This window comes from Melopsittacus undulatus, chromosome 8 (assembly GCF_012275295.1).
Source record: "Melopsittacus undulatus isolate bMelUnd1 chromosome 8, bMelUnd1.mat.Z, whole genome shotgun sequence".
NCBI classification, from domain to species: Eukaryota; Metazoa; Chordata; class Aves; order Psittaciformes; family Psittaculidae; genus Melopsittacus; species Melopsittacus undulatus.
Window position 1 is genome coordinate 41,944,119 of NC_047534.1, and position 23,042 is coordinate 41,967,160.

At 42.6% G+C, this 23,042-nt stretch overlaps 1 protein-coding gene and 1 long non-coding RNA gene across 3 annotated transcripts in view; both read right to left on the reverse strand.

The window, feature by feature from the left end:
- The window catches only part of ITGA6 (integrin subunit alpha 6), a 44,803-nt gene extending 31,513 nt beyond the window's left edge, over positions 1-13,290 (reverse strand). For both annotated transcript variants that reach the window (XM_034065121.1, XM_034065120.1), the window contains exon 1: positions 13,068-13,290. In XM_034065121.1, the coding sequence (XP_033921012.1) occupies positions 13,068-13,228 (161 nt within the window). In that variant the 5' untranslated portion in view covers positions 13,229-13,290. The remainder of the gene's footprint in view (positions 1-13,067) is intronic.
- A 4,435-nt stretch (positions 13,291-17,725) lies between these two features.
- The window catches only part of LOC115947049 (uncharacterized), a 28,435-nt gene continuing 23,118 nt past the window's right edge, over positions 17,726-23,042 (reverse strand). Inside the window, exon 3 of the long non-coding RNA XR_004549943.1 lies at positions 17,726-17,779. This is a non-coding gene — a long non-coding RNA (uncharacterized lncRNA). The remainder of the gene's footprint in view (positions 17,780-23,042) is intronic.

A 23,042-nucleotide genomic window follows, 5' to 3' on the forward strand; every position in this document is an offset into this window, starting at 1 on the left:
TTTATCTTATTCATTCAGCCTTTTTGGGAAGTGGATTATGAGAGAGGCTGGGAAAAAAAAGCCAAAAGCAGCACAAGGACTAGGGCAAGCTACTACAAAGTGAAACTGGAATGACAGACACCTGTTGCTCTAGAAAAGCCACGTATTGACTTCCTCAAAGTCACATGTAAAAATAAACCCTTTCCCATCACAGTCTGGAGCCCAGCCTGTACGGATTTGAAATAGGTTTTGCAGATCTCATTTTCATTGGTGGAAAGCATTTTTCCTACAAGAAATGGTACAGTCTGCTCCAAACTCACATTTCAGAATGAAGTTTTCCATATCAGGCACCACTCTCTGGCTTTAACCAGGAGACACGTCACACATTTTTCACACTGCCAAATAGCAAGTGAAACCTGTATAACACATACAGTTTTAATTTCTGCCTTCCAAGCTATACACTGCTTGCTTTGGATGTAACAGAAAGACCTGGGCATGAAGATATAACGTTAAAAGGGTTTTCACTCACATTTTCTACCACAGCAGTGCCTGTTACTGCATGAAATCCTTTTAGGATTTAACATGAGGGTTAACTGGAGAAGTGACAAATGCACCATTTCAAGAAACAAACTTGGGAGCTGAGGCCCTTGCACTTCCAGCCCAGTCCCTGCCACAGAACCTTGTCTGCATTGGTCTCACTGAAACCATGTGAGTCCCACCAGTCATTTAGGCACAACCCATGTACTCTCCACTGAAGGTTAAAGCACAGATCCCAGCAGCAGCAGGACAAGTGAGGCATGGTGGCTGCAACAAAGCAGGGGTGACCCAACAGTCCCAGCTCTCTGGCAGCACAGAAAGAGTGAATTGCCCATCCCTGATGCTGTGAGTTAGTGCTGTGACTGGTGTTCTGTGGACATGCTCACTCTAAGGCTCAAGTAAGCAAGTGCATGACAGAAATCGGGAACAGGAATCAGTCTCCTGCACCTGGGCTGCTGCCCATTCATGCCATAGAAAACCTCTGAATTCAAATTTAAAGTTCTTTACATCTGCAGGGCTTGTCTTTGTACCCCACTACACATGCTGCCTCCATCTGATGTTTCATGAAAAATGAAAGGAGTATCACATCCCTACTAGGTACATGCTTTAAAGAACAAACAGAAGGAATCAAAATATGGGAACAGTTGCTCAGACTTCCCTCTCTCCCACTGCCCCAAAAAAAAAAATGCAGCAATCTGGAAGCGCAGTGCTCTCAGTCAGTATTTGAAGGCATTACTTGTTACAAAGGTAACAACAGGCATATACTGTTCATCAACATGCCAAAAGCCATTTTAAAAAAACCTGCAGCAGTTTTAATTCAGCACAAAACATATTTGTGTTGAAACATCATTCATCTCTTTCCTTCACTGAATGAAGAACATCAGTTTCATTTATGACCATAATTAAACCATTAAAAGGCATGAAAAAAGTACAGTAAGGGGGACAGGCATTTCACAGTACAATCAATGGGCAATACAACATGCTACAGCAACTAATTCCACAGCCCTGCAGTATTCAAAGAGTGACTGCTCCCCAAACTAGCCCAAGCTGTAGTTTCTTCACTCATATATCAAATTTGTGAGACTCTTGTTTTTTCCAGACTTAACACCTTCTCCCTCTGAACTGTAGGGGGAAAAACAAGACAAGAAGAAACCTCCTGCACTAAGTGCACAACCACAGAAATGGTAAACTGCGACTTCAGCGGACTCACCATCTGAACAAGAGAAGTTCATCACATTCAGCTGAGACTGTACCAATCAGAGCCCCAGTGGGAAGCTCACCCACACCAACACTGGCACTCCAAGATAAACTGTGCCCTCCCAGCTGCCAACATAAGCCCATGGCACCAGAGAGAGGTACCCTGTGGGAGCAGGGTGAAGAACTCCATGTATAGAAAAGGCATGGACCTTCTTGATACCTAATCCCTAATGAATGTTTGAGAGAACAAGTATACGAACAGCCAGCAAACACACACCTCAACAGCCAAAAGTCACTCGCACCGTTCAGATTATCCTTTTAGTCTTAAAACCATGTCCTGGTTTTGGCTGGGATAGTTATTTTATTTCTTGGTAGCTGATGCAGTGCTGTTCTGGGTTTAGTCTGAGAAAAACATTGACAACACACTGATGTTTTAGTTGTTGCTAAGTAGCACTTATCAAAAGTCAAGGAGTTTTCCACTTCCCATGTTCTGCCAGTGAGGAGAGGCACAAGAAGCTGGGAGGGAGCAGGCACAGGACACCCAACCTGAACTAGCCAAAGGGATATTCAATACCACAGCACGTCATGCACAGTATGTCCTTTTCATTACAATTATTATTATTGTTGTGAATATTACATTTTATTTATCCCACACACACACCTCCCCCAGTTATTAAAAACTATTCAGATGTCAACCCTTTTTGGAAAAATGGGTTTTCCCTTTTTCCAGTCTCTCCCCATCCCACTCAGGCAGGGTGGGGGTGAGCAAGCAGCTGCATGGTACTTAGCTGCCAGCCATGGGTGAACCACAACAAACCATATAGTCCTGCTTAAACACCAGGATTCACAGTCTGAGCGAATTTTTCCTTGAGCCATGAACTTAATGGCAAAAGCAGACGTGTTACTGTGTATACTTACTAACACATAGCCCCTCACTCCTTCAAATTAACTGAAAACATTCAAATCACTTGGAAAAACACCCCTCCAATAAGGCATTTTCATAGAACCAAGTCATACAAATGCCCATGCAGCTGGGACACTTCAGGAGCCTTTATGTTTCATGCAGCTACTGAAACAGTGATGAAACAGATAAACAGAAATAAAGCATATATTCACAAAAAAGTCTCCATACACACACTTGTGGAAGAAGCAGCAATTGTATTTTTCTATGGAGTAGGAATATACAAGCTGAGAATTTCAACCAGTTTGCAAAACCTAACAACATTTTTCTGGTTGCAAAATAACTTCTACTTGAGACTATGCCAAGAAACCCACTGCATTCTCTCCCACTATACACTGCTCCCCCTCCACATGCACACGTGCTTCACACATAATTTTTTTCCATCTTTCACCACTCCCAACATTCTCACTTGAGCAGAACATGGAATTATTTGTTTCCAAGTACTTTTAACACCCTGTGTTTCTGTAGGCTGAAAGCTGTGCGAACAGCATTGCAGCTATTACTATGGCTGGATTTAATCTAACAACTAAAGTATTCTTCCACTACATGCAGGAATACAGCTTGACTGGGAGCACAGAAGAAACCTAGCTCTTCAGCAATGTTCTGGAGCCACCCTACATAATTATCACTGATATAGCAGAAAGGTGAGTTGAATGAATGAAAAGTTTACAGAGACTGTGCTGAACTTGTAGCAGCAGCTCCATGGGTTGGCTATAAAACAAGAAAAAAAATATGCCAGATTGATTTTAGCATCTTTGGCAAAGAAAACAATGTGACTTTTGACCTAAGGTTTGTTTCACACTAAACAAAGATGGATAATTAACTACAGCTCTGATCTCTCTCTCTTCAGAGACTCAGCTACACGTCACTCCGGTCTAAGAGCCACCAGATTTAACCACTATGCAGCTTTGTCAGCACTATGACAAAGCGCAAGGATAACCAACCTTTTATCATTCCCTTGCAAAGGGTAATGTGGAAAGAGCTATGAGAAAAGAAGGACATAGAAAATTCACCTACACACAACAATAATGTTCCTGCCATCAGCAGCAGCTGGTTGCCACTTTTGAGCACTTCCAGGGTAAACATGAATTTTCCTCAGACCTTTGACCCGCACATGTGCTGCTGAGCAAACAACCTCGGGCACTACAGGGGTGAGTTGCTCCCAGCATATCTGCAATCCTGGTTTCCTTTGCGTTTTAAGGAGACATTTTATAGACCAGCTTTTGATGGAGTTTAACAATGGAGCTGAAACAGGCAGGAGCTAAGTCCATTTAGCTTCACTTGAAAAAATTGCCTGTCATCTTCACTAGAAAGGAAACAACACTCTGGCTCTATCAGGTCTGTCATTCCTCCTTTCAGCTCCTTAAAAGTGGGAAACAAACACAAAGAATACGGCTGAAAAGTTACTAGAAGCTTGCAGGGTGACACAGAAACACAGTGCAGGATCCATACATGTACCTGGAAGGGTACTTTTTTACACTGTAGACAGCATCTAGACAATGAGCATCCCATGATGTCTTGCTTTTGTTCTTGATAGTGCAGACCTTCAAACACAGTCAAAACATCCTCACATAAATTAGTACAACTGCTTAATGGAAATCAGTATTAGGAAATGACATTTTTTGATGCCGTTCTGTTAGAGGAAACAAGAAAAACAGTCAGTGCCCTAACCAAGCCAAAAATGGTCACTCCACAATAGCAAATGCTCCAAAAATCACAATGCAAGAACCGGGACTTTTTGGCTTTTATTACCATTTTAATACCAAAATCTAACCTCAGATACTTCACAGCAGTGTATGTCTGACCTGCTCTTCAAAACAACATAAATGCAATTCTCTTTTCCAAAGCAAGTTATAGAATTCTCAAAATAGTTCTAGAAAATGTGATACTCTCAATACCTTAAACCCACAGGAAATGTTTTTTACCAAGAACACAGTACATTTTATGCTGAAGTTGTAAAAGGAGCTTTATTAACCCATGGTTCAGTTCATTTATTTTTGACATACTAGAAAAAAAAACCTTAAAAATGGAAGTGATTCTCTTATTTTCACATGAACATTTGCTTTTCTGGGTTATATTCTCATGCCATTATTTTCAAAGCAGCAACTTCCTCACATGTATTTCAATCAACCATATCCAATGTTAATAAATTATTCAGTGTTTTCCAGACCATTCCATATAGCTCTTTCTTCAGGTATTTGTGTGCCTCTTTACTGTACCTACCCTTGCTAAATACCACTATGAGGTGTTAATTTTCCAGCTAATGTTTCACAGTACAGACCATCTGCCTATTCAATAGTAGATTTTTGCTTGTTTTCAAATACCCACTTGCCCCACAGCCTAATCTCTGTCTTGTCCATTCTGCAGAATATGTCCCCAAAAGTGGCCATTTTTCCAATTATGGCTAAACAATTTATCCAGCCCCAGGCTGCCCCTGAAGCATTTAAACAACTGATTTTAAACAGCACTTCCTCTGAAATGAATCAGGTCTCTCCTGTGACAAAGTAACAGACTGCATGCCTTACAAAACTGACAGTTGCTCTGGCACACAAGAAAAGGGGTTTGGGTAGGGTTTAACAGAGGCAAAACCAGCCCATGCTGACTACTGAGCATTTTACTGCTGTAACATGCCAGGCAATCTAGTATACTAATTGGGGAAATGTTCTGGTTTATTTTGCAGAGAATCCAGACAGCAACAAATTAGATCAGTAAACCACTCTTCCCTGCTTGATATCCTTTAAGGAAAACATTTATGAGAAGCCAACCCACCTGTCCTGCTTCTGGGCTTTTCTTTGTTATCTACAAATTAACATTAGCAGCATTAGTAACACATACTACACAGAAAATTGCACTCATCTTAGCACGCACCGTAACAGTGATTTGCTCTCCTTTTCATTCCTATTTTACAGTTAAAGAGCTAGTATCACTATACATGACCTTGAGATTTTTGGATGAAAGAGCCTACACAACTGCACAATATTTATTAGAGGGCAGTCAAAAGACTTCTCAGAAATGTAAAGAAAAATGTTTAATTAAATAAAAACACTTGAGTCATATTATGAAGATTTACGTCTTGAACAGTTACAGATAGGACTGATCAAACAGACCAGGCGCAGATTGACAGGGTTAGCCAGCATTTCTGAAGAAGATACAACACAGACTATTTCCTGCCTCTGTAAAAGCCATTTTTCTACTAGACTGCAACAATAAAAAGAACGGAAGAATTAATTAGGACTCTCTCCATGGGTGAATTAAATTATTAATGGTAGACAAGGCAGTACATGAAACGCCACATGTGGATGAAGACAGATTCATACCTGATGGTAGCATTGCCTTGGGGTTTATTCTTAAAGTATATGCCATCTTAAAGAGCCTTATTCATCATCAAGGTAACCAGCACAAGAGTGAAACTGATAGAGAAATTGTAGCACATCTTCCAATAATAACTCTGACACAGCTGTGCCTCCATGACCAACACTACCAACACATCTCATCTCTGTGCACAGCTGTCTGAAAGCTCTGCTGCTCTCAACACCTCAGAAAATCCAGAAAATTAGAACAGAAACCAAAATAAAACTGTGCCCTCAAACAGAAGTGCTACATTTTAAGACCCCAGCTCATAGATAATGTAATGATACAGCACTTGCTTTAATGTCCCTGTTTCTCTGTCCCTCTGTTCCAAATCTTGCTGCTGGAACAAAGCAGCACACAGAAAGCAGGCCTTGTGTTGTGCATACTTCATGCTTCAGATGATTGAATGGTTCACTCTGCATCCCTGCATTTTGATCAATATTCTCTCTGACTCACTTTCTACCCTTCTGTAGTAGCTGATGTGGTCACATTTCAAGTCTGAACAGCACCATAAATTAGCTTGTGCCAGTCAGTCCATAAGGTCATGGCAGCAATGAGCTGCAAGCAGCTGTCTGCGAGCTGAGGCTTTCAGGATGCCCATGGCACAGAGAGCCTTGATTCACTCAGCTCCAGCCCACACAGCTGAGAACTAAGGCAGAGCCCTTAGACAGCACACACTCTGCAGTCTGCACTCCAGGAGCCCACCTCGCATTGCATCAAAGGTACTGCATAAAGAAATGCTTCTCCAGCTCACGCTCTCTCCCACCTCAGGTTCTGTCTGCAAGGGTTTATGCTCTTCAAACACGTTTTAACCCATTCAACTTACAACTTCAGTTCTCAAACTGAATTACATGTCAGAGTAGGATGGTATAGGATGACTTCTCCTCCCCCAGTATTTAGAGCAAACCCCATTAATGACTGCAAGTGCTTTTCACAATGGAGTACACAATGGACAGTTTCATTGAAGGCTTTATATCAGACATGCACACAGACACATCTACTTTAAATACCTGTTTGTGTCTATACCAGCTTGGTTTAAACAGCAAGAGAATAGTTGCTGGTCTTTCCAAACGTGATTTCTGCCCAGTCTTCGGGCATCATTAAGCTGTCAGGACCCACAGCCCCTGCTAAAAAACACAACTTGTCAAGAAGATGCTTTCACTTTGTCCTTAACTCATACTTGTGCAGTACATTAGTTTTCATTCACTTTAGTGAGACAAAAAGCCTTTCTCCTTCCTGAGATCAAGGTCTATCCTTGTCTGCACTGTGCTATTTTGTTCCAGTTATACTTTCTTAACCTTACTCGTTTTAGAGGATGCAAGATTTAGTTTATCTCTGAGACATTTCTAATACTTTGCCCACAATAGAGCTCATTGGCCTAGCATTTGCTGTGTTCATTAGAGTTGATTTATATCCTAATATTATGTAATAGGAACTAGCTGGTATAAATTCTATCCTTTTAGAAAGGGGTGACTACAAAAAAGTTGAACTAGAGAAACTTAAAGCAATTTTGCTTAACTGAGCCATTGCTTAACTGAGCCATCACTCACATTTTAATGCTCTTGGAACAGCCTGGCAGGTCTGTGTTTTACAGAGTAGCAGCTTACAGAACACCCTTCTCTTTGCAAATGCACAGCCTGAAGAGAGAAGAATTTGTGCCTCCACAAATCTCCATTCACATCTAATGAGACATTTAAAAATAAGAAAGAAAGCCTAAGCCATAATGCTTCTAAAGCTGTCATCACCTCCACCTGTAAATATTATGCTCTAGTAACCCCACCAAAGACATGGTACCTCTTACACTATAAACTGATACATCAATCAGGCTCAGCCTAAGTAAAAATAAAAAGCTATGAAACCAAGGAGTTGTATCAGGTACAAGCATCTTCCAGTAAGAGCATAACAATTTTATGAGCTGTAATTGAAGCTGACAGCCTAGGCTGTTACTCAAAGCTGCAGCCTGTGCATCAGGCCATTTATCATCACTGCTGACAGAAGGCATATGATACAGTCCTTACTCATGAAGGGTCCCACTAGGCACAGCAACAAATTTTGTTAACTCTTAACACCAGCACAAGAAAAATAACACATCTTCCACAGGGTTATTAAAGATTCTTCTGTACTTACAGGTAACTTCAGAAAAAAACAAAACATTACCTAAAAAGCATATGACCTCTTTCAGAGCAAGTTTCTCATGGGGATGAAGGACTGCATTAAGAGGTTTCCCACTTATCATGTGGGAAGGCCAGCTTTAGGCTACGAAAGTCTGTCAAACCAGCTAACATGGCAGTGAAGCTGAACCTGTGAACTCACACAGCTAACTAAGGACTGTACCATACCATATCTTTCCTGACGCAGCCTTTTCAAAGCCACCTGGGCTAAACTGGCCTGTCAGAAGCACGTTTTTGCCGTATGACCTCTGATTTCACAAGTGCCTTGCATGCAGAGTCTGCTCCTTTCTCTACACTGACGGAAGTGGTTACACTAGCATTAACTTCCTGGTGTGTATTAGCCCCATGCTCTGTTTCTTGCCTTGTTCTAGAGTTCTGCAGGACTAAATGCACAATCCTTTCCTGTTCCTTTAAGGCAAACAACAACAACATTGACCTCTTCCACCTGCAAAAACAGGAGTCAGATAGTGACATAGAGTTCCCAATTTTTTGGGCACCTCACTTGCAAACTTGACAGCTTTGTCTCTGCCCACAGCACAACACAACCAGCACTGGGAAAAAGCTTGCCTTCTGCAGTTTGACTCCACCTACAGAAATTCCACATTCTTCCCCCTTATGCAATGTAGATTTAATCTTCCCATTTCTCTCACCCAGGATGTTAGTATGATGGATCCTCTCATTTTTTAAATTCTTTCCACTTACCACTACAGGAAAACTTTTAATCTACTCCTCCATCCTTCCCAGCTTCATTTGATTCTGACCTCTGTCACAGGACATCAATCTCACACATGGACAAACTCCTTTACTACCTGAAGCTTGAATTACACTACACCACCTCTGAGAGCAGAAATTGTCATTTTCCATTACAGAACAGCATCATCCATCTCTGTTGCTGGAGTAAAGTGTCTGTGAGCACAAGCCCCCAGTCAACACAGAAACAGTAGCTCAATACCACTAAGGATGCACTGCAGCAGTACAACAGTGTCAGCAGTCCTGCTGACCTAAGGCAACTTTGTTATGTATTGATATAACAGCTCACAGCAGACTCATGCAGTATCAGCAAAATTTGTCACAAGTTACAGTAAGATACTGCAAGTTTTAGAACTTTATGGCTGCTAATGGGCAGTGTAGTCTTCACATAAAGTGCCTATCCACAGCTTTCACCCACACAGCTTTTCAGCTGATGATTAGATCTTTAATGTTGATTACTACAATTTCATCCTTTTTGCCTTAAATACCAAGAAGCTTACATAAATTCAGCTCCATACTTACACTGAAAATAGTATCAGAATTACTTGCTAGTAATAATTATACACCAGTTGGAGTTTGTGCTCTAATTCAAGATTAGGTGCTTAAATCAGTGTGAATTACAACTAAAAAGAACTGAACAGACATGTTGGACATCTTACTTGGAGTAGGTATACATGCATGTAATTTATATAGATATTATATACTATAAAACTATACATGTAACTACACTCACTACATATAAAGTGAATAGCTAGTAATAATATCTTTATTATAATTATACTGTATTTATAATATATAGTAGTTAATATGTATATAGTGAGCATAGTCCCCATTTACAAACCTAGCTACACTCACATTCTCAGTCACAGGACTACTTAAGCTGTAACCACATGATTTGCACAGCTACGCTGTCACAGAGCCTAAGGCCCCTCCAAGTTACAAATCTTTTCCCAGTTTGCCAACAAAACACGCTGCTGTTGTGCCACCATCCCCTCACAGAACCAGAACTCCTCTTATTTTTGTCATATTGACAGATTAAAGGCAGAGCAATCTTACTCAGGGCAGTAAGCCCAGCTCTCTTAGAGCTCCATTAGGCTTTCTACTACCTGATTCACTGTACTTGACAGTGAACCAGAACTGTACACAGAAATCCAGGCAGGCTGCACTTAGTACTGCCAACATTAATGCTCCCCTGATGCACATTAAGATTGTGCTCTGCTGTCTTTCACACCCACATGCCTTTAGCAGTCCACTTTCAGTCACTGTGAATTAACAGTTTTTCTCCTCTCCAACTCGCAAACATTCCAACTTTTCTCACATGAAGATGCTCACAAAGAAAAACAAAATCCAGTTACTAGTCCATAGCCTTACACTCAGCACCAGCTGAACAGTCATCTACCCATAGAGTACCCATAGGGAATTAAGTACCCATAGGAGTTAAGTAGTTGTTAGCAAAAGTGGCATTAGTAGTTAATAGTAATAAATTAAAAGATTGCCATTCAAAGCTAATATACAATCCACAGTATCCTGTGACTAAGGAAAAAGGTGATCAAAAGCAAATACCATGTTTAAACGAAGGCTATTTGCAGCTGTACCTTTATTTGTCACACTTCCTAGGCATTCTCCACCCTCATTTTTACAGAGGATTTTCGTAATGCTTAACAGTGAATTATCCAGTGTAAGGAAAAGGGAATCATTTCACTTAAAAACCACTTAAGTGAGACGAGAAAAATTATACATCATTTAGTTTGCTTTACCAAGCCTTGCTCTAAGGCACAGACTAGAACAGCCCTTGAGCAGAATTCATGTCTTTCACCTTCTCTCATTTGCTCATTTTCCCAAGGCCTGACTGATCTTGCACTTGCCTGTTACAACATGTTGGAGGGGTATAAGGGCGCTGAGGTTGGCAGGGTTTTCGGAATGGGGGCTGCTGCCAGATGAGCACCCAAGTATAATCTTTCATTAAGTTTCAATGATGAAATGGGGTTTGTGTACTTTTGGCAAATACTTAACAGTGCTCACACTCAGACTGTAACCAAGCCTTTAAGTTAGCACCCATTCAAGAAGAATGGGTAAAACAAATACTTCTGCCTAACTAAGAGATAGCTGTACATAAAACCACTTTGGCAGTAGAGATATGACATGACCTCAATTCCCACAGCTTCCCACTTTCACCAGTATCTGGACAGCAGACACCATTTGTTCCACTTACAAAGAGTCAAGCTATTTAGAAACTGCACATGGTTTCCATGGAACAGGCCACACAGATCATTTGGTATTAGTTCAGTGTCACTCATTTTTATTTAATGTAAATAGGTAGCCTAATATAAGAAGTTCACTTCAAGTTTCTACTTCAAAATCCCCATCTGTTTCATGAGACAGAACTTACACAAAATGAGCCAAACACACCTCTGTCCCTATGACAGATAGTTTCAGTTCAGCATGCTTAATGTCTTGTGCTCTTACAGCCACACACTGCTACTCTTACAGACGGAAAAATGATGCTCAAAGTGAGTATAACACGCCTGTGTGACATAAATGGTTTCATTCCAAGGGCACTACCCACCAGCTACCCAGGGTAACACTCAAATTCTTTATGCTACAACTCATGAATACATTTTAAAAACGGTCAAGACATCAGAGTTGCACAACACCATAAACCGCAGTTTCTCTAGTCTGGCTCTGTCTCTAATAGAGACACTTGCTTCTCATGAAAGCCTGGATTCAGAAAGCCGTGTCAAAGCAGATAGCATCTGGTTCTGCTCTGTCCCCAGATTTGGATTGCCTGAGGAAGCATTTGCTATACATACAATACAGAACTTTCATAGTAGTCATCTCTGAAGCATTTCAGCCAAATATTTCAGCCTAGCCTGAATACTGTGACTGCACTTGTGTTTCTACTGACCTCTCCTAATTGGCTGTCTGCATACTCTGACACACTCATTCTACCAGCATTGACAATACAGTGGGAAACTAACAAGCTTCAGGCACTGCTTTCTTAGAACTGAGACCAATGTAAGGGTAATCTCATCAAGACTTAAGATAAAGGCTTCTGAGGTTCTGAAAAGAACCTCACAGATTTCTGTTTCATTCTTCAGGATACCATGAGCCGTTTAGTCTACTAGATGGAAGAATGAACGTGAGCATTTGAGATTTATACTGCTTTACACACTGTAATTTTGATGAAACCAACAGAAGGCAAGTGTTACCACAAAGGGGCTACACGACTTTTTAAGTCTACCAGCTAATTTTATAAAGGGTACAATTGCCTTCCAGCTTCCTTCTCCCATTAACGCTGTACGAATTATGGGCTTGTCTTCCCTTTAATTAAAAATAAACACTTGGGGAAGACACATCTATTTGATAACAATACCCGAGACAAGACACACTTCATCTACTGCTACAGGTTAGGTGGGGCAGGGCAATGCTCACATATGGTCACGAAGAGGCAAGGACCCTGAAGAGATACAAACGCGCCTTACTTTCCGAATTTCCCGAAAGAAGCTCCTGGTTTCCACCCATGTGCCACCAACACTGATTTATATTTCCCGTCTTCCTTTACCACCTCCCACCTTCACCCCGGGCAGGTTCCGTCTTGAACAGCAGCCCCAGCGTTACCCAAGGCCGGGTACGCACATGGAGAACAAACCCGAGAGCCCGGACAGACACCCGCAGCCCCGGGGCACGGGCGGAGCAGGTCAGCGTTGCCGCGGGAGCCGGCCCCATTCTCCATGCTCCCCATGCTCCCTCCGGCGGAGCCCGCACAGGACACCGTTGTCGCGGCTGGGGTGGGAAGGTTTCCCGGCGGGGCAGTTGCTCTCTTCCCCCTTCGTCGCGCAGGCCCCCCAGGAGAGGGGGGGCACCTCGCTGCCCGGCACGTCCCTGCCGCTCCTCCCGGCGCACGCTGCCTCCGGGCGGCCTGCGGTGCCGCAGCACCCTGCGGGCCGCGGCAGGTGCCGCCCGCCCCTCCGAGCCCCCCTTTCCCCGGCTCTGACCCTCTCCCCGCCGCCAGCGGGACACCGCGGGGGCTGTCGGCCCCAGCCCGCGGAAGCTTCCCGACCACAGGAGGGAGGGGGTCCCCGCGGGCGGCCCGGGACGGGGCCAGGCGCGGCAGTACTTACAGCCGTTTCTCCTGCGGCTGCAGCTGCCGGTGCATGGCCAGGGAAAAGCCGAAGAGGCTGCCCGGCTCCCCGCGCCGGCTGATCACGTTGTCCGTGTCCAGGTTGAAGGCTCGGGCCAGCCCCGGCAGGAGGGGCAGGTACAGGAGGAGCGCGGCCGCCATCTGCTCTCACAGCCACAGGAACCTGCTGCCTTGCGCGGCCGCTCCCCGCGCTCAGAGCGCCCGTTGTGCCCCGCCGGCTCCGCGCGCCGTGACGGAGCCCAGCCCAGCCCCGCCCCGCCCTCCGCGGGCTGCCCGGCCCCCGCCCGCCGCACAGTGCCCCGGGGCCTGGCCCCCGGCCACGGGAAGGGCAGGCGGGGCCGCCGCCCCCGGCCCGCAGGGGCTGTCGCGTCCTGCGCCCACAGCGCGATCTGTTCTCAGGACCGAACCCGAAGCGGCGCTGAGGGCTGGGCACGGCCGCAGGTGAGGGCTGGGCCGTAGCCCGAGGGGGAAAAGAGCAGGGATCCCCCCACGGGGCACGATGAGAGCTGGCACCTGTCTGGGTACTGATCCTGGGTACTGTCTGGGTGATACGGACGGCGTGAGCCCGCAGCGTTCAGTCTGGATACCCCAAACAACACAGCCGTGAGGAAAAAAAAGCAGCAAACCCCCAAACCAGTGCATATGTATCTCTGTTCTCCAGACTTTTCAAGACAGCACATGAGGGCAGAAGTCTCAAGACTACATGAGCCTGCTCCAGCATTTCCTCTCTGAACACATCTGAGAATTCCTCACCCCTACCTTTTAATGGTTTGAAAACAACATGTGGGTTTGTAGCCCAGATCTTTTTATCTCATGCTTATTACACCCATAACTCCAGAAGGGTATTTGCTAGCATACGTTAGTGCACTTCATCCATCCGAGCGAGAGGTTTTGGTCTATTTTGTTTTAACAGAATCTTGGTTTAGTGCTTTGGTTTAGGGAAGAAGATTCAAGCCTTTAAAACATCACAAGTGCCAAGCAGCATAACTTTATCCTTTTCTATTGACATCCAGAACTTGAAGAGAGAAGCTTCTTTTCTCACTCAAGAGATTCCAAAGAAAGTGAGAAAAGAGCAATTGAGACAGAGCACTCAAATATGTTGGTACTCCAAATAACTCCTTCTGGAACAATACTCTGCTCCCATGGAGTTAATCCAGGCTACTTTTTCCTGAGTAATTATTCTAGGATAACTCCATGTATAGACAAGTCATTGGCTCAAGTCCAAACACAACACCCTTGATCAAAAGAGAGGAGAAAACACACCAGAAATGTGCATCTAATGTGGAAACAAAACATTTTGTTAAATTAGGCTCCCAGATACTTATTGCTAATAGAGTCCTTCCCTGCTTGCTCTTCATGCCCAACTTATTCAAGGTCTTAATCCAGTGTTCAGTCACTTCACAGTCATTGCCACAGCAGAAAACCCTACTGGCATAAACACCATACCCTTGTTTCACTAAAGGACCCATAAGAGGGAAGAGTCCCAGACTAATTACCAGCAGACATACTACAAGCCATGTATTTCACAGTAATTAGTAAAGGTTTGAAAACAGGTCTTTGAAAATAGCATTGAGGTCTGTACTAAAAAATCTTAGCAGTTTGCCCTTCAGGACCACTGAAACTTGCATGCTTGTAATACTCTTATAGTAACTATAGTTACTTTTTAAGTAATGCTTGTATTCAATAGCTCATGTAAGGAGTCACAGAAATACTTCATTCACAGCCATCTGAATGATCCTGGCATGTTAGGTTCATCTGACTTCTACCTCTCTCCCTCCTTCTAACCTGTGCTGCCTGCGCATGTTGTACCTGTTTATTGTTACCCACAGAGGTTGCTGAGGGGAGACAAGAGTTTTCTCATCTCCAGATGCAGTAACAAGCATTCCAAGACATAGTTATATTAAAACCTGTCCCAAGTGACCACAGCAGGAACAACAAAAATAGACCATATACAGAGTAGAGCAGAACTGCACACAAACAGCTGAGAGTTACCTTGGATGGTTTCTCATCATTTTATACTATTTCCATTTGCTCTGGATGAGGAGAGAAAAAAAAAAAAAAGTTAAAAAAAAATTTAAAAAAAAGTCAGTTTCCTTCCTTTGCTCTTCCTCCAAAACAAACATGCTGTGGGTTATCTACAACTAACATGTACTTTGGGAATTCCTCTTTTGTACTACCCCTATATAAAGGGGGACCAAGATTAGGTATGATGACCAATTAAACGTGAGCATTTTGCTATGTATAATAACACAGCAATTCCAAGTAAGGCGATGGCCAGATCAAAGCTGTCTCTCTTTTTTGGAACAAAGACTCTGCTATTGCCGAGTTTTCAAGCTGTCTGCTTATTAATGGTGTGTTGATGCTCAGCCAAAGGGCTACAAGGTGTTTGCCTGCTGTGTCTACATCACGAGCAAGCCTTTCTGCCAGCAGTACTTCCCTCCTCTATACAACTGTGTAGTTCATTACAAAGGAAAAGAAAATAAATTCTGGAAAAAAGAAGAGGTGGGATGGAAAAGCTAGAGCTTGGCAAGACATTTTAGGCTTTCCCTAGAAGGAAGGCAAGGCACAATGCCTTACGTTGCTGAACTTTTATCATTTATATGAACAAAACATACTATGCAAAGAAATACACAGCTTGTGGATGCTCAGCTGTGCAGCTCTAATGCAGCAATCTCATGGTCCTGAAAAGCCAAAATATGTAAACATCTCCTTCCCATTTCATTAAAAAAAAAAAAGAAAAAGCTTGATGTTATAATTCATGTAATTCCAGATGAAAAAATAACACAGGCCAAAACCATTTGGTTCACTGTGCAAGTTCTAAAGCTATAGAGGTGTTTCAGTTCAGAAACATAAACTAGTTTTAAAGTGTTAGTCACCTGGATCAACTTTCTGGACTGTTCTTCCTCAACACAATACACACACCATTTTTAGAACTGCATATTCTCCAAATTATTTACATTTGCTGAATGGATGCATCTCAACAGCTACAATAAACAGCTGAACTTCTATGCAGCCAGTGCTATCAGACTATTTTAGCCAATATATCCTCTGAATCCTCCGAGCTTTCTGGTAACAATATTAGGACTAGCAGAACAGCAGCACAGATGATGAAGGCTTTTACGGTGGTAAGGGAGACAAAATACTCATCACCATGTAAGGAAAATGGTTTGCTCTGAACAATCTAGAAGCCAGTGTGTTAAAACAGTTACATTTACACACTTGGTATTCTGAATTATACAGAACTGACACTCAGTGTGTTTGTATAACCGAATGAAGAATGTCGCCATTTCTCTCTACTATCTTTTCAGAAAGAAGACTAAGGTGCAGCTCTTATGTGTGGCTATATTTGAATCAGATTAACTGCAGTTCCAGAGGAAGATGTTGCTATCTTAACACTTCTGTTTTTCTCTTAGATATCTAAACCAACTACAGACATCAATCTGCCATTCTTTACTGTCTCTCTGTTGACAGACTGATTAGAATTTGACACAATATTCGAGACGTAAAGTCTTTAAATCTGAGCTTTTAACATTTAGTATAACGGCTTTAACTTAATGTTTTTATATAATAGATGAAGTATTACACAAATAAAAAATAGAAGTTGTATTTCAATCCAGACTCAGAATTTTGGTGAAGACTGCAAGCAGCGTTACAGAGCAGCTCTTTGTCTTTTACATAGAGTATTTTTCCAGCCAAGTTGACAGGTACATTCCTTAAGTAGTTTCAGAATGATCAGCCTGAAGGGTTTGGAGAGTAAACATCTCTGTAAACATACTTGGAGGCACGTGATGAGCATAGCTAGGCAGAGATCAGAGAAACCCTGGTGACAAATGGGAACTAAACACCCATAGTTTGGATTGCTGTGGAACAAATTAAGGATGCTCCTTTAAAATTACTTATTCCTAAGGCATAAGATTGCAGTCATCTTTAACATGTGCCTGTATTCCAATTCACTAGTTAGATACACCACTATGTAAGATTCCTCCTCGGTAAGTGCAGCCTAAGCTTAAACATCATTATACACATCACATGCACCTTTGCAGCCCCATTTTGTGGTGTTCTCAGCCGGACATATATATCTTTAAATCTCTTGTATCACCATGGGCGAAACATAGCACTGACAGCATCCCAGACGCATCTATAGCATGCATAGTCCTTGATCTGCAACACTATCCTGCACGTGAAACCTTGCTTGTGCTGTACCATTGCTCACCAGGGCAGAGACATAAACCAACATCCCATGCAAACTTCTGTGCAATTTGAGCCAACTTTCCCTCAATGTCTGTGGATATGTGCATCTTTCAGACAATTTGGGACAAAGCAGCCAACCATTGCTCATCAACCAACAGAAGAGATTAAAAAAGCAAGCAAGGTATTTCTTGGGGGGTGCTGGCAGGGAGCAGGGCAGGAAGAGAGGAGGTTTGTGAGCAAGTTATTCACAGGATCTTCCTAGAAATTCTCTCCAGGAACTGAAGAAGCAAAGTGAACCTTCATGGGAAAACATTTTAACTCCATCAAGAGCCAAAAACAATCACTAACCAAGACAAAACACTTTTGTTCTCTGGCTCACACAGGCTGACTAAAGAGTCTTTGGCCATTGCCCAAAGCACAGCTCCACACAACCTTGATAGCACTTACCTCCAAGCATTGCACAGGGTGCTGAACACACAGGACTTAGCCCTGGGACAGAATCTGTAAAGCACAAGACCAAGAATTACAGTCACTTAAGGAATGCGGTCACTACCTAGCTTACCCTAACAGCACAGCATGGCATGGCAGAGATCCCCAACTCCCCTTGCAGTGGATTAGTGGAAGCAGCTGCTTGGTTATTACCAGACTTGTTACACCTGCTCCCCCCATCAGGTCTTGGATCAGACCCAGCTGTTTTCCTTCCACAGGAGTGTCCAGTGACTGACAAGAACCATGCAGAGAAATTGGACTTTTGTGTTTGATTTTTAATAGATTTAAGTTTTCCAGTAGTCACTGTCTGTGATGATTTTGCAGTTTTGGTACTACAGCCACCTCATTCACATTGTCAAATAAACCATGTCGGCCACTGATTCAACAGCACCTGTGTTCGAGACATGTTTAAATATGGCTTTCAGGCCACTCCAGACAGAGCTAGCAGAGGTTGCTTCTAGGGTTAAGTTCTAAAGTTAGTAGCCTCAGAAAGATTTTTCCTCTGTGTTCTTCACTTTTAGTTTGCTGATAGAAGGCTTTTTAAAATAAAAATAATCTAACAAAGGTATTAACTTTTCCCTTTAGATTAACCCCAGAACAAATTGGACAAGGTAGAACTGAGCACAGTCTTTTTACTTCATTTGGATCACCAGTTAAAAATAGCTATTTTAAAACAATATATTGTTTTAATCTTAGTCTTATAAATCAATCCATAATGAACAAATCCAATCCTTTGTAACAGTAAGTCTCACTTGCTGATGTGCTCACTAACAATGCTGAAAATATTAATTATGCAAAGGCTATAAAAAAAGGAATCCTAAATAAAGTCTGTAAAAGCCCAGTCCACCCAGGATCTGAATGAAAATCAGGTTATTCTCTCTTCCTGCTCTGCCTGGATGTGAATAGCAGTTGAGGACACACTGTAGTTCTCATAACCTCCCTGCTGAGCAGTGCAACCTTTAGCTTCTGGAGCTCCATAAGTTATTAGAGAGAAACAAAGGATTCTTCTACCTCCCTGCCAATCTACTTGTACTGCTATTTTACATGCAAAAACTGTCAAATACTTTCTTATTATTCCCACAAATTGCAAAAATCAACAAATTAAGAAAACCTGTTATCCAAAGATTTTTTTTAATACCACTTCTTTAGCCAACCACTGTCCATTTACACCTAAAATGAAAAAGACTGAGGATTGCCGACATATGCACTATTTTCCAATGAACTGCTTCTGTTTAATTATTAAACAACTACATTAAGTTTAACAGGAAGATTTTTTTCCAATTCCAGACTAAGCCTGCTCACGCATGAGTTAATCAGGAACAATTTCATGTTTAAACAAGCACTACAGAAGCTTTCATACAAAAAAAATACATTAGTTCTCTGCAATTCCAGTTTTATTCAATGAAAAGATTCATTACGTGATGCTGCCATGACCGGGCAGGCTTTGTGGGTGAATTGCAAATCTAATCAGTTTGGCAAAGGGCTTTATGGAAGCTGCTGTGTTGGCTTTGCTGACTTCAAGATACTTGTTCTTTAGTTCATTTGCTGCAAACAACTAAAATGAGGGGCAAGGAAGGAAAGGCCATTCATTAATTATGGAAGTGCAAATTTTTGTATGATACTGGAAATGTTTCAAATGTAGTTTTAAATTTTCTATTCACCGTGTATTCATTTTTCTCACTATTTTCCCCCCATATTTCTACACATCTAGATTTCAAGTGCCCTTCCTAGAAAAGGCAAAATAACTTGTGCTTTGTAGGCAATCTGGATTTAAGGCACTGAATTTTAAATAATGATTCCAATAACATAATAAAGTGATAGAAGATTTATGGCACAAATTTCCACATGCTGTAACTACTCTAATGTTTCTTTCCAGACCATTATTTACTTGGTCATTCTCTTCAGCTTAATTCTGTCAGGAGAAATTGTCTAAGATCTGAAAATCAGGTTTTGATCTTTCCTATAGTATTCACATTTAAACAAGCCCAGCCTTATTTTATGTGATAAGAGGAACTATTCTAAAACACACATTCTAACAATTACATGTATTTTCTTCAGCTGCAAACAACAGTCCTTGTATCTGTGTGCTGGAATTCTCCACCATGTTTATTTACATGTACCTCACAGCAGCAGTCTCAAAGAGAAGACCCAAAACCTATCCAAGCTCATATCTCTACATCTGGGAACATGAACAAGTGAGGAAGTTAAGATGACTCAGCCAGGGAGAGGTGTTCTCAGTTTTCACTAGGGCTGTACCTTTCACATCATTTCTTGCATGGCACGCATCTATTGCTTTTTTCACTTGTGGGTGTGTGGTTTTAGTACATACCAAACAGTATGTTTTCCAGCACACAAGCAAGTGAACATCTATGAATTCCTGACCACATTAAGTGACATGCATGCATCAGCTGATATTGCTCAACTTTTCCTAAAGTCAGTCAGGATCTCCAAGGCTCAAGGTCCACTTTTAAGCAATTCAGCAACCTAAGTGGCAGTTAGATCAAGGTATGTTTATTTGCTTCTTGAGTGCAAATAAAGGTACGTTGATCCATTTTACTGTGGATCTGTTCTTAATATTAATCAAATAAAATGCAGTTGTTCTACAATAATGATGTGTTTTCCATGCAGAACATAGAGGACTATCTCAAGGCATTTTCATTCTTCCCCTGTGAGGTATGGCAGTGTTATAATCTCCATTCCCAAGCAGAAAAGATTGATGGTCTACTTCAGGGCAAGAGTGCCCCAGTATCACAGAGAAAAGCTGCAGCAGAACCAGCCAGATCTGGTTTTCTCCCTCCTCCTCTGCCTTGTTATAAAAGCCCCATCTAAATCTGAAAATTCACAAGCTGGGTTCTGCACAACTATCAGCTGCTGCGCTGGGAAACCAGAAGATATGCATATTTGGCTGACAGTTCCCATGCTGTGAGTAACACGCTATGTTAGTAAAAAACATGCTTCATTGTTGGTAAGCACTAATGTCCCTCGTGATGCTTCCCGACTCTCCATCTCTGGGAATTTTTGCAGTACAGTATGGGTTACAGTTAGGCTAGGCTAGGCTAGGCTAACCCAGGCTAGGCGAGGCTAGGCTAACCCAGGTTAACCAAGGCTAGGCGAGTTTAGGCTAGGCTGGGCTAGGCTAGGCTAACTCAGGCTAAACAAGGTTAAGCTAGGCTAGGTTAACCCAGGCTAGGATAACCCTGGGTACCCTAAACTAGGCTAACCCAAGCTAACCAAGGCTAGGCTATGCTAGGCCAGGCTAATCCAAGCTAGGCTAGGCTGCGCTAAACTACTCCAGGTTAACCAAGGCTAGGCTAGGCCAGGCTAACATAGGTTAGGCACAGGCTAGGCTAGGTGAGGCTAACCCATGCTAAACAAGGCTAGGCTAGGTTAGGGCAGGCTAACCCAGACCAGGCTAGGCTAGACTAACTCAGGCTAACCCAGGCTAGGCTAGGCTAATCCAGGTTAACCCAGGCTAGGCTAGGCTAATCCAGTCTAATCCAGTCTAGGCTAACCCAGGCTAACTGAGGATAGGCTAATTCAGGTTAACAAAGGCTAACTCGAGGTAACTCAGGCTAAACTAAGTTAAACAGGGTAGGCTAATCTCACCTGGCTAATCTGACCCAAGATAGTCTGATCTGGGTCACCCAAACTAATCTCACCCAGGCCAATCTGACCCGGGATAATTTCACCTGGGATAATCTCACCCTGGCTAATCTGACACGGGATAATCTCACCCGGGTCAATCTCATCCAGGTTAATCACTTGCCTAATCTCACTCGGCTTAATCTCACCCCAGTTAATCTCACCCTGGCTGGAAGCTATGCTAGGCTTCCCCAGGCTAGGTTACCCAGGGTAATCCAGGTTTGGCTAGGCCACAGTAAACTAACCCAGACTATGCTAGGCTAGACTAACCCAGGGTAACCCAGAATAAACAAGGCTAGGCTAGGCTCACCCAGACTAAACAAGGCTAGGCTAACCCAAGCTACGCTAGGCGAACTCAGGCTAACCCAGTGTCCTGGGTTCAGCAGTAGCAGTCATTTTTCTCCTTCTTGGTAGCTGGTGCAGTGCTGTGTTTTGACTTTCGAGCTGGGAACGTTTGCTGATAGCGAGCATGTTTTGAGTTACTGCTCAAATGTTTCGTCTGTTCAAGGCCTTTTTCTGAGCTCATGCTCTGCCAGGGAGGAGGGGAGGCCAGGAGGAAGGAGAGACAGGACACCTGACCCAGGCTAGCCAAAGAGGTATTCCATACCATAGCATGTCATACCCAGGAGGTAACCGGGAGAGACCCAGAAGGGCTGGAGCTCTGGGAGGATGGAGGAGGTATCGGTCAGTGCTCGGTTGGGCAGGGTGGGGTGAGTTATGGGTCAGTGGCTGGTGAGGTGTTGTATTCTCTTCACTTGTTATTGGCTTTATCATTATTATTTGTAGTAGTAGTAGCAGAAGTGATTTGTGTTATGCCTTAGCTATTAAACTGGGCTTATCTCAATCCATGGGGGCTACATTCTTTGGATTCTCCTTCCTAACTCTCCGGTAGTTGGGGGAGCAAAGGGGGGAGTGAGTAACGAGCTGTGCAGACTTGGTTTAAACCACGACACCCAGGCTAGACTAACCCAGGCTAGGCTAGTCTCACCTAGGCTAACCTAGGCTAGGCTAGTCTAACCTAGGCTAACTCAGGCTAGGCTAGGCAAGGCAAAACCTGTAAGAGGTCAATGGTGAATTTTTAAGTGCCAGTTATCCTTTTGATAAAATCTGAACCCAACTACTATGGCTTTAATAAGCAAAGTCATAAATACTGCTGTTTCACAGAAACAGCATACCATTAGTCTTTTTAGAATTAAACATATTAATAATTTGTGATGTCCTTAATTATTTCTTCATGAGTAAAAGTTAAGCAGTAATTAAAAATAAACTACCAATTTTAATTAAAACCAGTGATAATTCAAAAGCTATTACTCAAATTCATAACATAATTCAGAAATTAACATTTAGAATAGTTGCAGATTTTTAACTCACGTAGTATCACATAAACCATAAAACCGCAGATTATAAATTGAGCAATGCAGTGAACCACACAGAGGAACAATTCAGAAAAAAACATTTGTGTTTAATAGTGTATTTATCAGAGAATAAGTGTTCAGTGTCAAAAAATTCCTGCTGTTCCACCTCATCGCTTGATTTTCACATAAGCCTTAAAGACTCCAGGAGTTCTTTCTATTCCACTCCAACATTCAACATGCCAGTTTTCAAGCCCTTTACTGTCACCCCTGGAGCCCGC